Source organism: Ambystoma mexicanum, chromosome 11 (genome assembly GCF_040938575.1).
Source record: "Ambystoma mexicanum isolate Mex_15411 chromosome 11, UKY_AmexF1_1, whole genome shotgun sequence".
Classification (NCBI taxonomy): domain Eukaryota; kingdom Metazoa; phylum Chordata; class Amphibia; order Caudata; family Ambystomatidae; genus Ambystoma; species Ambystoma mexicanum.
In genome coordinates, this window is record NC_090934.1 from 864447348 (window position 1) to 864465766 (window position 18419).

Below are 18419 nucleotides of genomic sequence, written 5' to 3' on the forward strand. Positions count from 1 at the left end.
GAGGGATAAAAAGCTAGAAGACAAATTGAGAAGGCTACAGGAACTAAACTCCAACCCGCGAGTCATTTATTTCCTTACCGAGTGGGACAAGACTGAACACTTGCAGAGGTTCTGCAGATGGTATACTGTCGACAGACAGGGTCTAAGAGCTACCGCTTGGAGCATGAAGCAAAGCTTCTGCTATTAATCCTTCTTTGGTCTCATGAACTATTTTTCTATAGCCTGTAGTTGTAGGGCTTTTGGGAACAGAAGTTTTTCATCTCTTCTCTTACTGAATAATATGTGAAATTGCACAAAATCCTAAAGAAAATGAAAGGATTGGGTGATTATTTACATACTGACAGCCAGATATTCCGTGTCCCCAATACTCCCTTCAAAGTTAGCAATTCGAATTGCTGTAAAGTAAGTTAATCCTACTTCCCTAATACTGAATGGGCTCTGGCGTAAAAAAAAAATTGGAATCCACACCCAAACTTGATTGCATGGTTCTAGTACTCAATAGGCAGGATTTAACAGTGAAGTACTACAGTCTTTCAGCAATTAAATGCAAGAGCTGGAGTCATCCATGAAGAGACTGCAATAACCTTCTTATAGAAAAATGTGTAACAAGGTTGTAATCTGTTCCCCACAAAACAAATTATGACTATAAAGCAACGGTTTAAAGTTTGTTTATGCAATGGTCTGGCTCGTGCGACACTTGATAAATTGGGAAAACAAGTGCACTGGGAAGCAAGTCACTAATGGGTACAGTGTGCAACTGCTTATCAGTAGGAGGCGAATGATCGAGTCCAGTTAACCCTGCTAGTTTTCCTTTGCTGGGATCTAGTGGCTCCATTTTGGAATGGACAGGCTAGTTGATGAAATCACTAAAGATTTCATCTGGGACACTTTTAAACATTCAGATCAGGTTTATAATGTGCTATTGTGCAGCAAGTGAAGTCTGGTTCTCTTCTGGCTAGTAAATGTTAGACAAAGATGCACAGCACCTTTCTATCACATGTGGATCGTAAAGAGGAAAAGTTATGGTGAGCTTTGCATTTTTTATTGTATTACATTTCTGCATTATAGCTAAATGCCTTCCAGTTGGATTATAGTAGCTAAGCTACCTGTCTAGTTTAGAGGACACCATGTTCTTGACAGTCATTTATTGCTACTGTCTTTAGTTAGTCGTTTTTAAACCAGTTGATCACAAGACCTAAGAATCGCATTTCTTTTACAGGCTTTCAAGGAGGAGCAATAACTGGCGCTCCTCTGTCAGACGTCTCTCTATGAAGCTCCAGAATTGTGAGGATGAAGAGCAGAATATGACACGCAAAGAGCCGCTGCGAGTCATCCGTCAGACAAGGGCACAGGCCCAAAAGGCTATTTGTGCCATTCCTGAGGGTGTCTGCAAAAAGGTCTTGGAGCAACCTACCACACAGCAATCTTGTGTTAATGCGCTTAATGTCAAGATTAGCATCAAAGATCGCCAGAGTGCAGAGGATGTTGTGGACCTGATGGGAACAGTTGATGAGGTTGTACCTTCCATTGGTGAAGTCCTTTCCCCGAAGGTGAAAGCGCAACTGCCATCCTCAAATGTGGATGCTCACAAGACTCCAGATGCCAAATCCCGCAGTGCAACCAAAGTAAAGATTGCAGCATCTACTCCGAAAGAAAATGGAGGTGATGACATTGTTCAAATGGACATCTCTGACCAGGAGAATGGTGCCCCTGGCACAGAAGGCTCCAATAAGGCTCAGGATGTGGCAAATGAGGACTTTGTTCTCATGGACCAGATTGTTGGGGCCCAGGAAGTCCCGAAGGTGCCTGCTGCAGAAGTCTCTAACATATCGGTTAGCAAATCAACACCCACTGGCTCCAGAACAGACCGCAGGTCTGTTCGTCGAAGTCTGGTGGGTAGGCACTCAAGGCGTCACTCACTAATGGATAAGTACTCTCTGGCAAGCAAAAGGGAGAGCATGACACGAGAGGCCATGCGGAGGTCAATCCGAAAGTCCATTTCGAGAAAGGCCTGGGAATCCTCTGCATCCAGCTGTAAGTTCTGTTAAATGTCTCTTCTGTTTCACATGAGTGTTGAATAAACTGTCCCAGTTCCCCTCTCCCTTGCTGACTCACTCTACAAGCTGCCTCTCTCTCCCCTTCATCTGTAATGCGTTGTCGTCTTTTCTGATTTTTGCAGGCTGTATTTATGGAAGTTGTCCAAAGCCAACCCTGTTACCTTTGCTATGTCTGTGAAACATTTCTTTTTATTCAGCTATTCCCTTTATTTCTGAGTATGGGCCAGTCACTTGCATAAACCCTATGAAATGCATTTTATCCAATAATGTCAGTTTAAATTTACCAAGTTCTTAATGCTAAATCTTGCATTTGCTAGAGAAATACAAAACTGCATTTCGAATGGTTGGCGTCCACCCACGTATTCCTCATCTTTGATATTCAATATAGATTGTTTATTTGTATAGCGCCTATACATAATGTTTCAAAGCGCTTCAAGACAAGGGAGGGAGCAAGGGAAAAATACAATGACATTCTTGGCCTTGATACATGAAAATGTGAAATTGCTATCGTACTAGGCCTGGCGACATTTGCAAGAGCTATGACAAAGATAAGGGGGCGTTGGGGTTAAGGAGATGAGACCAGCAACTATCGTACTAGGCCTGATGACATTTTGGATGGAATAAGTGCAAAGTATATAGTGAGGTGAAGGGTGGGGAAAGGGAGAGGGAAAAAGATAGGGATAGGGAGAGGAAGAGAAGACCAAGAACTGTGAATGTGGTGGAAGAGAAAAAGAAGCTTCCATCTACTTTGGAATTTCTTTTCGGCTTTTGGTAGAGGGCACTGTGCATCGATGTAGCTGACTGAATGTCCCTCAAGGGCGTCACCGCCTCGAGGATGCCATCGAAGGCATAAATAGTACGTGCACCACCTGTGTGCTTCAGTTCTGTTTTTCTGTGCTTCAATATTTCCTCTCAAAATATACATCCTCGACACAGACCGGGTTTGAAAACTGTCAATACTGCGATGCCAAGATGTCACAGACTAATCCACATTGAGTATGCGTGTGGTGTCTCGGTGTGTGGAGCACAAGACCTCGGCCTGTGCAAAATGTCAATCGATGACCAGTAAAGCTCTGAAGGAGCGAAAGGGGAAATTGGCAGTAGGTATAGTCCTAAGAAATCCCTGTCGAAGAAACCTGACAATGCGAGAGGCGACTCTCCTCAAAGGCAAAAGGGTCCAGGTCAAGGAGTGGGTCCCAGCACTCATCGAAGAGGCACCATAAGTCGCCTGCATCGACGTCCGACTCCTCTTCTGAGAACTAGATAATGTCCCACAAAGGCCTCCACTCCTGTCTAATGGGAAGCATTCAGGCAAGAAATTCTTAATATTCGAGAGCCAAAAGCCCTCGACAAGCCATGGTCCTACCACGCCTTCAAAAGCCGGTGAGGAAAGGGCTCGAGCCAAATCCTGCACATCTTCGAGCCTGGGATGAAGGCCAGATCCACATCTAGAGCTGTTGAGGCCTCGACATGATGAGAAATCGAGGTATCTTTTGACTCATAAGTTGAAAGACAGTCGATGTGGTCGTTGATGCCAGTTGCGCCATCAAAGCCAGTGGGCCAATCTAAGTCAAACGTCTTCCTCGAAGACATCGACTTCTCGAGCATCGGAGTTGAAATTTTCGAAACCTTCGACGCCATAACCTGTAAAAAGCTTCTTCACCAAGAAATTATTTAAATCTCTGACCTGAGGACAATGAGCCATCTGATATTGATGCGCCCTTTGGGTTGCAGTATGGCACACCAAATGTCCCGGATAGCTTAATTTCAGTGGAGTCCAGACTGAACCATCTATATGCCTAGCGTCTCATTGAGCCGCCATTATTCAAGTGGTCAATGGCCGCACCGCCCTGCCACTTTTTTCGTATTGCCAACTTGTCTATCGGCAGCCCTGGCCGCGGATTGGCAGAGCTGCACTATATCAGGCCCCTGCCTTCACCGGTAGGCGGAAGCCGGGGCTAGATGCCGAAGGGCCTGTCTGTGCCCGATCTCCTCTTACTCGCCCTGCTGGGAGGAGAGGGCAGGAGCCTTCTCTCCCCATTAGGCATCCTATTTCAGCAGTAAGGAGCCATCCACTGCCTTAACCACGATGATGACAAAGTGGGGCATGAATCAATTTTCACCCATTTCTGCATCTATAATTCCTGAATCGTGCTTTGCAGCGCTGAGACCGCGAAGTTGCGCAGTCCACAGCCGCAGCTTTGTCGTGCGTCTCATTGAGCCGCCATTATTCACAATGTGGTCAATGGCCGCACATCCCTTCCACTTTCCTGTATTGCCAACTTGCCTATCAGCCGGCCGCAGATTAGCAGAGCTGCACTATACCCGCCCCTGCCTTCACCGGTTCGCCTACACGCCGAAGAGCCACGCAAAAGGGCCAGTCTGTGCCTGTTTTTCTCCGTCCGGACCTGGGTAGTCCGTTACTGTGGCCACCAAAGCCGTAAGTACTTATTCATATCCCATTGCCCGAGCCTGCGCCTACGGCACCCTACAGGGAGCCATTCTTCGAAGGTTCTAGATCTGTTCCTTGTGCAGGAAATGTAGACCCTACTAGAGAATGGCGCTGTAGAGCCTGTATCTGTAGCGGAGAGGAACAAAGGATGGTATTCTCCATTTTTAAAAAAAAAAAAAAAAATTAAGAGGCTGTTTGCTGCCATGCAGGCCTGGATGGTGGTTTAAATGTCGTGCAGTGATTGGGCATTTTTGGTGTAGGAGCCAGTGAGGTAGTAGTACCTGCGTGTCATCGGCGTAGTTGGTACATGCTATACCTAGCGCATCCAACTTGTCGAAGAGGGGCTTGGTGAAGAAGTTGTAGAGGGTGGGTGCGGTGCAGGTGCCTTGCGGGACTCCACAGTGGATGGTGGTGGGGGCAGCATGTGCTGTGTCTGAGAATACTCTGCACTCTAGGAAGGGGGTGATCCAATGTGCAGCTTCATTAGAGAAGTAGGCAGAGTGTGTGAGGTGTGATGCGAGTGTCTTGTGATCTACAAGGTCTAAGGCCGCGGAGAGGTCTTGGAGTAGTAGGGCTGGCTTTCCTTTATCCATTATCCGGGTGATCTGTTTTTTTTAGGTCTACGAGCGCTGTTTCTGTGCCATGTCCTTTCCGGAACCCAGATTGCCTAGAGCCGAGAATGGAATGGGTTTCGAGATAGTCTTGGATTTGGCAGTGAGCAGCTTTGTCCAGAATATTAAGGAGGAATGGCACAGTGGTTATGGGTCGGTAATTGTTAGGCTGAGTAGGGTCAAGGGAAGTTTTTTTTTTTTAAAAAGGGGGCGTACCCAAGCTTCTTAAAGGCTGTCGGGGATAATGCCTGCTCTAAAAGAGGCATTGATGAAGGCTGTTATAAGTGGGACAAGGAGATCTGAGCAGTCATTGATAAGTTTGGGTGGGCAAATGTCTCCTTTACACATAGAGGGTTTTACATTTTTAAGGATGTTTGCAACTTCCAGTTCGGAGATATCTTTAAAGGTGAAGCATGGTTTGGGGTTGGTTGCAGGGGGGGAGGGGTTCAAAAGGATTAGGACCATGGGTGTGGGCTAGAGCTTTGTGGTGATCCTTGATTTTGTTTTGAAGGAGTTCTATTTTAAGATTGGCGGCTTGGCTACTGGAGTATTAGCTGGAGCTATAAGTGATTTGAATATGGCAAAGATTTCTTTGGATTGTGATTTGGCGTTGGCAATATCAGCATTGAAGGAATTGGCTTTGGCGTTAGTGATGGCTTTTTTGTAGAGTTGGGAGATTTGGTTGAAACTGATTTTGGTGTCCGCACTATGGTCTGCTATCATATTTATTTCTTTATTTTTAAAAAAATATTTTTAGCCTCCCTTTTGCGTGAGCGTAGGGCCTGTAGTTCATCTGTGAACCAAGAGTTGGAGTGTAGAGATTTTTTTTTTTTACTTTTTTGGGTTCGAGAGGCGCTATGGAGTTGATGGCTCTGGATAGGGTATCTTTGTAGATATTGGCTAGTGCATTGGGGTTGTTGCAGAGGGGGGGGGGGGGGGCTAGTGCTGGAATATTGGGGTGAAGTCTAAGGCTCTTTTAGTTTTTTGGCACTTCTGACTAGTTTAGGGGTGAGGGTTTTGGTGTTTGTGGAGGAGGGTAGGGTGAACTCAATGCAGTCCAGGGTAGCGCTGAGTTGGCGGTGATAGTAGCGTGCTACCCAATCAAGGGTGCGGTCTTTGGAATGAGTGGGGCTGGAGACTTTGTGTGAAGCCTAATTTAGAGAGTTCCTTAGTAAGGGAGGTGGCAGCTTTATCTTTAGGGTCATTAGGGTTCTCTATCAGTTTCGAGTTCTGTTTGGGCTGACCTCTGCCAGAGGGGTTTCACCAAATTGATGGCGGTGGTGGCAGCAAGTCTCGGGAGAGGGGATTTTAGTCTACCCCTTCCTGGACGATTGGCTGATCGGGGCACTGTCTCCCTGAAGTCCTGGATCATCTGAACGTCACCTGCCACTCTCTTCAGACTGGGCTACTCCCTCAATTACAAGAATTAAATTATCAGTTCACATGTACCACATCTAGAAGGAGTTATTAACTTTAGCTTGCGCCGCTTCTGGGTAGAAATGTGATTGTTGGCTTGTACCACACTTAGATGGAATTATTAACCTTAGCCTGCGTCACATCTAGACAGGATCACAAATGTTAGCATGTGCCACACTTAGATGGAATTATTAACCTTTGCTTGCGTCACATCTAGATAGGAATGTGAATGTTAGAACACTTAAATGAAACTGTGAATGATGACTAGTGCATCACCTGAATAGAATCTTGATCACTAGCCTGTCTCACATCTAGACAGAATATTGAAAATTAGCAAGCACCACACTCCGATGGAATAGTGAATGGTAGCAAGCATCTCACCTAGACATAATTGCAAGGACAGTGATGCCAACTAACCAATCCACTAACAATTTCACCCCTCTGCATACAACTCTCAAACTCTGACCAAACACACCAACAAGCCTAAAACGCTGCAATCCGCACAAACTTCACTACACTGCAACAACAAAACAAACCTGCACAACAGTACACGACAACCGACCGTAAAACACCCCAAGCCCAGCCAACGGACCCACTGGGCTGAGGCTGCCAACAGCACATCACTGCTATCTTGCATAGTGCGCGGTACACATATTCTTTAACATTAACATGGCACCATCCCAAAAAGCTCCAGTTCATCGGAGCTTTACTGGATACATCCTTGGGAAAGAGCTCGCCCCCCGAGGTGAGGGCTCAAGACATTCTGCAGATGTTCTCCACCAGCGTCTCCTGCCCTTCGACTTTTGGAGGTTGCTTAGCCTCATGGCATCCTGCATTTTCCTGGTGCCAGAGGCTCGCCTGAGAATGAGATACTTTCTGTGGGCTCTATGGACCCAGTGGTCACATTTCTCGGGCAACATGTCAGACCTACTTCAGGTTCCAAGCAAGGTCGCACAGGATATCTGTTACGCTCACCTTGCTCCCACAGGGGCGTCGATCGGAACTGGACAGCTGCGGTTTCCACCCACGTGACGCGTAGTGCAGAGATGACAGACTGGACTGGCCCACCTAATTTCGTCTGCTTGATCCGTAAAAGTATTCTCCTGAAAGTGGAGAAAGGGAATTAGCCACCTGTGGATTTGTGTGATATCCCCCTCCCCCCCTGTTCTCCCCTCTAATCACCTCCGATGTCTCCTTTTATATTCTCACCTTAGGTTTTTAAAAGATGAGCTCTCATCCTGCGTGGAATGCAAGGGCGCGTGGATAACCAGTTACTTCACTGGTTCGAAGGAATTGGGGAGTTCCAGAACAATATTGACTGGGGTTCCTGGCGAGGAGCCGTAAGTATATAGTTCGTAAAAGTTCAAAATGTCCGACTTTCACTCTTGTCCGATTCCTTGCAGCTTGCTGCTTGACCCAAGAGAAGATTGCCTCGTGGCGGCTGGTAAAGTCCAGGTAACAGTCTGTATTACCCAACACTGTGCGGCAAATGACACCTGTATGTAATCAGTTGCTTTCTCCCTTATTACAGGTGCAGAGTGAGAAATTATGATGTCTTGAGGAATAATGCCTCTGGCAGTAAAATCGGGTAAGTCTATTATGGTGAAAGATTCCCTTGGTTCTTTCGGCTCACCTGGCTGTCCTTTTGTTCCCTTTAGGTGCCGGAGTTCGACGAAGATGAGATGCAGGCTGCGCCGGCCCGTGGAGATGAAGAATGCCTCCGGCGGTAAATCGGGTAAGTCTATGGTAGTGACTAATATTGCCTTATTTATTCTCTTGGCTCACCTTGCTGTTCTTTTTGTCCCCCTTAGGTGCCGGAGTTCGAAGAAGAGATAAAGACAGAGGTGGATCGTGGAGGTGCTGCGAAGGCTGGTGAGTATAGCACGGTGCTGCAGCAGGCGATGGAACGCGCATCAAATAACGTCTTTATTCCTATTCGAAGGCGCGATGGATCCAGAATCAGGTGAAGAATAAAAGTATTGTTCTTGTTCTAACCTTCTTGCTCCTTTTTTTCTAGGAGCTCCAGACTCGAGGCAGGCGTGGCAGAAGACTGGATGCTGACTTGCAGGCACGGTGAGCGTTACGCTGCAGGATGCAGAATAACGCGAAGCGTGAGCTGCTCCTCGGGCGTGGTTTAAATAGCCTTCAAAGTAGTTCCAGGTAAGAGTTCCCAAGACCACACCCGAGTAAGAAAATAGTCCCTGAGGTAAAGTAGTCCCCCTTCAGACTTCACATTGGCTTGAATGCTGAGCAGCATGGTCTGCATGAGGTAAGTGAAAGCAAATGAGCCTGGCGCCTATAGCGCCAGGACTGTACCAAGATAGCCCCTAGCCGGGGCTGCTGGGTTTTTCCCCCCCAAGTATCTGGATGCCTGCTCCCGGGTCAGATGGACCTGGTCCGGATGCCCGGGGGTAGGCATCATGACAATATTCTATGGTGGGCCTACAAGGACAATGTTCTGACGTGAACCTTTTTGGCAGCCATGGCCGTAGATGACAATAGTGAGGGACGCCTCACTCATGGGAGCCCGCACCAACAATCTGACAATCGGTGGTCATTGGTCTCCGTCGGAGTCCAAACTCCACATCCATCTTTTGGAGCAGAGGGCAATCACTGAAGGCCTTTCTGCCTTCTGGACGGGAAAAGAATGTCCCGATAATGACAGATGACAGTGGCCATGTACTGCCTCCACTAGAGGTGGTGTAGGGTCACTACCACTGTGCAGAGGCAATGCAGCTCTGGTACTGGGCAATTCAAGAAGGAATCTCCCTATCAGCAGTTCACCTAGCCAGAGAGAACACAGCGGTGGATGCTCTGATCAGGCTTCGCAGAGTCTCCCACGAGTGGGAACTAGCTCAAGAAGACCTTCAAGAGATTTTCACCCTTTGGGAAACCCCTCCAGCGCATCTGTTCGCGACCAGTGTCAACCGGAAGTGCAGACTGTACTGCTCCAGCAAATATCCCCCAAGAGGATCTCTAGGAGATGGGGTTCTCGGACTGGGAGTTTCCACTCCTGTAACACATTTCCTCCAGTCATTCCTCAAATGAGCCAGAGGTTGAGAAAGTTCGAGAAACGCATGATCCGAACTGCTCCGGATTGGGCCAGGAGTATGTGCTACCCAGACCTTCTGGACATGTCCATCTGTCCTCCAATACGTCTTCCTGAAAGCAAGGACCTCCTCTCGCGAGACGAGGGTCGGGTTCTCCATCCAGAGGTCCAGACTCTAAGCCTTCATGCATGGTTTCTGAGAGGCTGAGATACAAGGATTGGGACCTCCCGGATGACGCAATGGAGATTTTTCTTTTGGCCAGAAGGCCAGCAACAAAGTCCTTGTACCACTGCCGTTGGAACAAATTCTGCATCTGGTGCAGGGACAAGAATGGGGACCCTTTACTTTGCGAAACACCAGAGGTGTTTATCCTTTCTACTGTACTTAGCCAATGTCGGGCTCCAGGTTGGGTCCATTAAAGGTTATTTGGAAGCTCTATCCATCTTCAAGCGCTCGTCTGAGGAAAGTTCATATTTTAAGATACCTTTTGGTGATAATTTCTGAAGGGGCTTACTAATGTGTTCCCTCAATCTCCCTTTCAGGTTCCCGTTTGGGACCTCCATCTGGTGCTAAAGTTTCTTGTGTACACCATTTGACCCTCTAAATTCAAGTCCCTTAAGGTTACTAACCATCAAGACCATCTTGTTGGTAGCACTAACTTCTCCCTGTAGCGTGAGTGAATTGCAGGCACTATCCTCAAAACCTCAATTTACAGTGTTTCACAAGGACAAGGTCCTCCTGAGGGTTAAGCATTCATTTTTACCTAGGGTCATTTCAGACTTTCATTTAGGACAGTAGATGGTTACCCACGTTCTACCCTCCACCTCATCCTGGCAAGGAGGAAAGGTAGCACAGGCTCAATCTATGTAGAGCTCTGAGCTTCTACATCTCAAGGTTGTCAAACCTTTGTTGTCTGGACGACCAACTATTGGTAGGTTATACAGGTCATAGACTTTGTCAGGCTGTGACAAAGCAAACCTTATCCAGTTGTATTATTCTAGCGATTTCAGAATGCTTCAGGCTGCCGGGCAAGTGTCCTCAGAAGGCTTGCGGGCCCATTCTACTAGGGCCATGGCTACCTCTTCTGCTTTGCAAAGAGGTGTTCCTAAAAACATTTGAGGCAGCTATGCGCTCCACAATACACTTTACAAAGCATTACTGCCTTTATTCTACCCTAGGCCAAGATTGAAGCTTTGGAAAAGCTGTTCTCCATTCGCTTCATGGAAACCATTAGTTACACAATGCTTACGCCCTCCACCAAAACGAACACTGCTTTGGGAGTCTCAAAGATGAGGAATACGTGGGGAGGACAAAATCCATTTGAAGAACAAGTTACTTACCTCTGGTAAAGCTCTTTCGACTGGATGTTCCTCCAACGTATTCCTCATCGCCTATCCAGCCTACCCCCAAGTAGAATTTCCCATGCTTTTACAGCTTCCGCTCCTTCAAAGCCCAGTACGGTCAAACACATTTTGATGCGGGTAGTTCTACTTGAGAATGAAAAACAGTACTGAAGCCAACGGGTGCTGCATGTGCTATTTATGCCTTCGATAACCCCAACCTCGAGACGGAGGCCCTCGAGTGACATATAGTCGACCGCATCGATGCACAGCGCCCTCTGCTGAAATTCTTTTGCCGAAGCGGGCTATTTCAAAGATGAGGAATACATGGGAGGAACAGATTCCAGGCGAAAGAACGTTACCAGGGGTAAGTAACTTGTTCTCCTGTTTTGCACCAGGGGCATGAAGAGGCAAGTATTTAACAAGTTGGATTGAGGGGGTGAGGGGGGCAAAAATTGGCAGCGGAGGAAGTAGAATACCCCAGCGAAAAAAGGAATGAAGCTAAAAAAGACTGTTTCCAACGTTCTTTCATGTACTAGAGTACTCCTACGTCCCACCCCCTTTCCTTCGTGCTAATGGTATACTGGTCCTGCAAGGGTGGGCCCGTGGTACCTTTAGACTGCACAATCCCTCCGTTTTAGCAAAGAAAATGTCCTGCCCTTCGATGGTGCACCTTTGTTCGTTCTAGCACAGCAGGTAATTGTTCCCGGTGTCCTTCATTCTGCCCCCCGCCCCCTCTCCCATTCAACACTAGTTTCCTCTGGTACCTTAATATGTGGTCTATGCTGTGGTAATGTTTTTTTCCTCATACGTGTCCTGTGAGTGCAAGTTCTTGGCTGCCTTACCTTGCACGCTACATGGTGGTAAGGCCTGCCCACAGCAATGGTACTGTGCATGTACCTCTTGGCATCTGTACATCTGGGGGTAATGGTTCCCCAAAGGTACCCTGCATTGCTTTAATAACTTACTGGCTGATATCTGTGTACCTTTAAATGGTTTCTGACTGCTTCAGCCATTTCTGCTCTTCATGGAACAGACTTGTTTTTGCATGTCTTTTAAGATGGCAACCTTGTTTTAGCAGCTCAGGACTCTTCAACAAGCCTGTCTTTATGCTGCAAGATTAAAGTTTAGGAGCACAGAGAAGCCCTGGCAGGATATGGTGAGATAGATCAACAGGTGTTTTTTCGGTTCTGACTCCCAATCATGATTGTTGCTAGAGAAGCTTTTAGTCTGGTGACCACCTGCATTGAGTTTCAGCCATATGTTTGGTGCAGTGTGCCTGAGTGAAAGCTGGATGTGTGTGCAGCGGCCAAGAATGCTTTCTGCACTTTACGTTGGTCAGTAAAAGGAACTTGTCCTGAAGAGTAACTCATCCAAGGAAGACCAGCTCTGCTGTGCCATATCATGAACCTGCAACAGATGGCTCTATGCAACTAACCTGTACACACAGAAAATCACACAGGTGGCACCTTAATGATTAAGCTTGACCATCTTGGTTACTTAAATGCCAGTCCCCTGTTCATGTAAATCTCCTGCAAGACTGTCCCACTTTGTGTAGTTTTGTCTAGGTAGACTCTGCTACCTACAGCTCATCTGCAAGTTCTTGGCCCTAGACGTGCCTCCTTATGTACCACTTAATTCTAGAGTGTTGTCCTGGCTTCTGAATATGTGAAACTATACTCTAACATCTCGTTAGTCGTCCCTCACTGTATTGCCCAGAGTACTTTATGCCCCCTTCTCTGGGGGAAATGCTGGCTTTATACTCTGTTGAACAATGACTTGTGGGGCCTCAAGTAAGTCTATGGTCCTCATTACAACTCACCCGGTATGGAAACAAAGGTGGCGGTAAATCCTGCAGGCGGAGGCGTCAATCCTGCCAGGTCTGACTTGGCGGGTTTAACACCGCCCGCCTGCAGGCGGACGAGGAAACACCGGCACCATCACGAGATGGTGCCGGTGTTTCCATGATCCCATTCCCATTGAGTTCGATGGGACTCAATGGGGATTTGCACCAGTCCGCCTCCGGAATTACCAGGTCACTGGTGTTGTAATGCCCCGGTAATTCCGGGAATCACGGAGGCGGAATGGTAATACGAGTCCAGCGGTAACCTGGCCCTTTACCGCCGGACTCGTAATGAGGCCGAATAAATTAAATTTGATGATTTTTCTCACCTTTTGCCCATAGGATGACATTGGGTGCAAGCTGTGACTAAGACGTTCTTAATGGAAGGATTTTCTGAGAACCTATGTTTAGAGTTGAGCCTGACCCACACCGCCTATCTCCTCCCTCTTCCTCCATACTGGTGGCGGTTTTCACTGGGAGGGGTGGGGAAAGCGGGATGAGTGAGAGACGAAACCGGTTTATAGTCATTTGGTCAAACAAAAATGTCAGTCAAAATGTAGAGGAGAAAATGTCGAAAAAAAGTCGCATTTCTTTTTCAGTAAGTTTTTTTTCGAAATGGAGGGGGTGGGAGGGTTTCCACCCCAAACCCTTTTTTCTATACTTACCGAACCCAAAAAATACATATAAATAAAAAAATAATACATTCTTTTTTTCAATATTTTTTTTTCAACATTTTGACTGACCACCGACGAAACATGCCCCCTGAAGCACAGCCACGCAGCAGATACTCATTGACTGCCTGAGTGCTTGACCCTTGGTGAGACGACCGGTGGGGGTGACCGGGGGGGGGGGTTGTAGTAGGGGGGCAGGGAGGTCTAGTTTCTGGCTATGATCATGCAGTCGCACGTCATGTGGGGTTACTTTCAGGTTATCTTCTGAGGTTTTGCTCCAGCAGACCGCACCTTCAGTGGCACCTTTTGACAAGCATTTTTCCTTTAATTCTGGTGGGGAAGCCTACACCACTTGGTCTTTGTGGCACCCTCGGAGCCCGCACCGTTCTCATTGGTACCCCCAGCCTTTATCACTGGTCCTCCCAGGGCAGCCCTCTGCCCGGCAGCCCCCAGTGGCTAAGGGCCCCGAGGCCAAGGGCGACTCCAACGGAGGCGACTCCAGGAAGTGTCAGCAGGTGTCCGCAGGGGAAGCCAAGCCAGTGGCCAGCCGTCAACCACCGACTACAAGGACCAGTAAGGTAGGAGGGCCGGGGTTGGGAGTTGTACAGCTTTACACTAGATACCTAACCTCGTGCATTGATGGAAGGGACGCCGTGCCCAAATTGCATTGTCTGTTGGCCAAACTGCACTGATGGGCCTCTCTCCCACTATACAGGTGTCTCAAACTTAGCTGGGCCGCCGTGCCCAAACTGCATTGTCTGTTGTCCAAACTGCACGGATAGGCCTCTCTCCCACTATACAGGTGTCTCAAATTTAGCAGGGCCGCTGTGCCCAAATTGCATTGTCTGTTCCCCAAACTCCATTGATAGCAGGGCCACCGTACCCAAATTGCATGGTCTGTTCCCTAAACTCCATTGATAGCAGGGCCACCGTACCCAAATTGCATTGCCTGTTCTCCAAACTGCATTGATAGGCCTCTCTCCCACTATACAGGTGTCTCAAACTTAGCAGGGCCGCCGTGCCCAAATTGCATTGTCTGTTCCCCAAACTCCATTGATAGCAGGGCCACCGTACCCGAATTGCATTGTCTGTTCTCCAAACTGCACTGATAGGCCTCTATCCCACAATACAGGCGTCTCAAACCCAGCAGGGCCACCGTGCCCAAACTGCACTGTCGCTAAGAGAGTGGAGACTAAAGAAAGCCACTGCTAGAACCCAACTATATAACTATACAACCCCCAACTCCACCCTTACACCCCGACCAAGACAACAACTAGACTAAAAACAACTCGGAATCGTACAATGCTGCGCAAACGACCCACCCAGAGGGAAAGAGGAGAAGAAAGAACAAACACCCCGAAACTTCAACTAAGAACCGCAACAACAGAACACACCCCCACAGACAGGTTCAAAGATCGGACCAACGCGGAAAGAAGAGACAAATCACTTAACCTAACTCCATACCTCGCTGAGACCTACTCACCAGATCGAACCAACGTGACGCCAAAACCAACTACACTGAACAACCTACCAACATCACGAAGGACAAACCCTACCAGATAGAACAAGCACACAACTGAAGCAATAACACCATACATCACCAAAGCAAGAAGAACCCCCAACCCACAACCATGTGCCTTGGAAGATGAACCAGATGAAAACAAAAGCCCTACACTAAACCTAGAAGAACTACTCGAACGCTGAAAACTGCTCCTGAACAAGATCAGAAAACGACCCTAACAAAACAAGGCAAACCAAGTTACACCTCTAAACTCCACTGCAATCTAATAAATGCAAGATCCATGTCAAAACACTCCAGAGATCTTCGATCTACTCGACGACAACAGCATCGGCATCCTCTTCATCACAGAAACTTGGCTGGACGACAACTACAAGATCACACGCCAAAGCTGCCTTCAAACAAACAGGAAAAACAAAAAAGGAGGCATCGCAATAGCATTTAAAGAACAGCTGAAAATAAGAACAGACGAACCACTCAACATCCCCAACTGCGAGTCCATGATCATACACCTTACAGCTAACCCAAAAACCAACGTCATATTCATCCTGGTGTACAGACCCCCAACTTATGATGCATCCTTCGTCGACAACTTCATAGAAGCCATAACCAACATACCCATCCACCACGAACACCTAATCATACTGGGGGACTTCAACATCTGGTTCGAAGACAGTCATGCCAACTCACAAAACTCACTGATTGAACAACTCGCCACCATGAAACTACGACAACTAGTAAAAGGGGCAACTCATTCGGCAGGACACACCCTGGATGCAATATTCGCAGAGGAAAAACTCATCACCACGGCACCGCCCATACAAATACTGTGGAGTGACCATCTCATCATCCCATTCGTAATCACTCTGCCTACTCAAGCCTACATCCAACCTCCCAAACTCACAGCCACCATAAAAAGAAACTGGAAAGATGTCAAAAAAGGCAACCTATTCGAACAACTGGAGTTAACCAAGCCCTCAACAACAGAACTAGACCTAGCTGACCTAGACGGGAAAGCTGAGATACTACACAAATGGGTTGCAGATACAATTGACAAGATGGCCCCAGAAAAACCATTCACACCATCAAAAAAGAGAGCAATGGCAAAATGGTTTACCCCACTACTAAGCACCATGAAAAAAGAAAACAAAAAGATGGAAATGGAATGGAGGAAAGATTACAACCCAAACATAAAAACAATGTTCCAGAAGCAAATTCGCGCATACAAAAAGGAAATTCAAAAGGCAAAGAGAAGGCATTATGATGACAGAATCACAAATGCCACCAACACAAAAAGAAATGTTCTGTATCATTTAAAGAAATGAGAAACCCACCAGGCTGTGACAACACCCCAACCCCCTTGGAGAAACTATGCAACAACCTTGCAGACCACTTCAAAAAGAAAATCAATGACATCCGACAAACCATCCAACAGAGACCAATCAGCAGCGATTTACAACCAAACGAACCTAAATCAGAACCGCTGCACAAACTCAATAACTACCCAGAAATATCAGCATAGGTATTCGCAATGCTGATAAAACACAGCAAGAAAGCGGGCTCACCGATGGATCCCTGCCCCCCGGACATCTACAAATCAATCCTCGGACAAGGAACACCAGCAGAATACTTCAGAAACCTTCTAAATCTATCACTGGCAACAGGAACAGTACCAAGGATCTTCAAATCGGCTTACATCAAACCACTTCTGAAAAACACAAGCGGGGATGTAGATGACCTCCAACTACAGACCAATCTCCAACATCCCCTACCCGGCCAAACTCCTCGAAACCTACGTATACAAACTAACCCAAGAATACGTTGAAGACCACCTGCTAGACCAAGCTCAAGTCGGCTTCAGACCCACAAGAGGTACAGAAACAGCTCAACTATCCATCTGGGATGACCTAAAAACAAACGCAGACTCCAACACAACATCTGCCCTTATCCTGCTCGACCTCTCCGCAGCCTTTGACACAGTTAGCCATGACACCCTAACCAAAAGACTAGAAGACATAGGCATAACGGACACAGCGCTACACTGGACTAAATCATTCCTAGCAGACAGAACTGAAACCGTCTGGATCAAACCCTTCAAATCCACCCCACGAGTCAACAACTGTGGAGTACCACAAGGATCCTCACTATCATCACTGTACTTCAACATCTACCAAACCCCAGTAATCAGAATCTTCAAGAAACACAACATCAAACACAACATCAAATGTTACAACTACGCAGACGACACTCAAATCTACAAGATCGAAGACACCCAAGCCGATCATTCAAACTTAACCGAAGTCTTCAACTGGATGAATGCCAACAAACCTGAAAATCAACCCAGGAAAAACCGAAATCATGATCATATCCAAAGACCAAGAGAAGGAAACCGCCATCCCGTGGCCAACGGAAATGGGATCTTCACCATCTAAGGTAGTAAAAAATCTGGGAGTCCTGATGGACAACACCCTAACCTTAGAACCGCAAATGAACGCAACAGCCAAGAAATGCTTCTTCCTCCTCCACACGGCAAGAAAAATACTACCTTTCCTCTCCTTCACACACACAAAACACTCACCATCGTCGGCCTCATCATGTATCGACTATGCAAACAGCCTCTACTTCGGTATACCGGAATACCTACTGAAGAAATTACAACAGATCCAAACCACAGCAGCCAGACTACTCCTCAAACTATCCAGAAGAGACCACATCACCCCGGCCCTAAAAACACTACACTGGCTCCCAGTAAAACAGCGTATCATCTTCAAAACAATGTGCATAACGCACAGGGCAATCAGCGGACAAGGAGCAGGATTCCTACAAAAAAAATAACAATCTACAAGCCAAGGAGACCGCTCGGATCAATCAACGAAATCCGACAAACAAAAACCTTACATCAAGAAGAAACTCGGAGGCACCGCTTTCTACCACTTAGCTGCGAAAACCTGGAACAACACCCCAAAAGTAATAAGCAACACCAAATATCACCTTAAATTCAGAAAACTACTAAAAACCTACCTCTTCAACACCAGAGACTAAAACCGAAACAATAAAACAAACGACTCAAAGGACACTGACAAACCCATAGAACGACAGAAGTACTCCAAGCACCAGTAGGGCTGACGCTGGACACAAGGGTCCACCCGCGAGACCCAGGGAGACGGAGGCAAAAACTCCAGCCAACCCTTACCATCCCCCACCGCCCGTACAGCCACAACTAGGTACCACAGGGCTGTGGAACGGACGAGATACCACCAATCACCCCACAATCGGAAGTATGGACCCTAGCAGCTGCGCTAATCATGTGGGGGGGTGAGGAGCATGCAAAGTTATTAAGGGAGCGGGCGGAGGGGACCGCTAAATCCTCAAAAGGCCTCAAATGCAAAAACGGGCACATACCTCCTGAGGCACAGGGCATACAAGCACTCCGTCGTGTAGGATTACACGAGCCCAACTG

The 18419-nt window shown here is 47.3% G+C and overlaps 1 protein-coding gene across 4 annotated transcripts in view; it reads left to right on the top strand.

The window, feature by feature from the left end:
• Positions 1-18419, top strand: part of INCENP (inner centromere protein) — a 675150-nt gene that overhangs the window by 111964 nt on the left and 544767 nt on the right. For all 4 annotated transcript variants that reach the window (XM_069623903.1, XM_069623901.1, XM_069623902.1 and 1 more), the window contains exon 4: positions 1220-2034. In XM_069623903.1, the coding sequence (XP_069480004.1) occupies positions 1220-2034 (815 nt within the window). The remainder of the gene's footprint in view (positions 1-1219; positions 2035-18419) is intronic.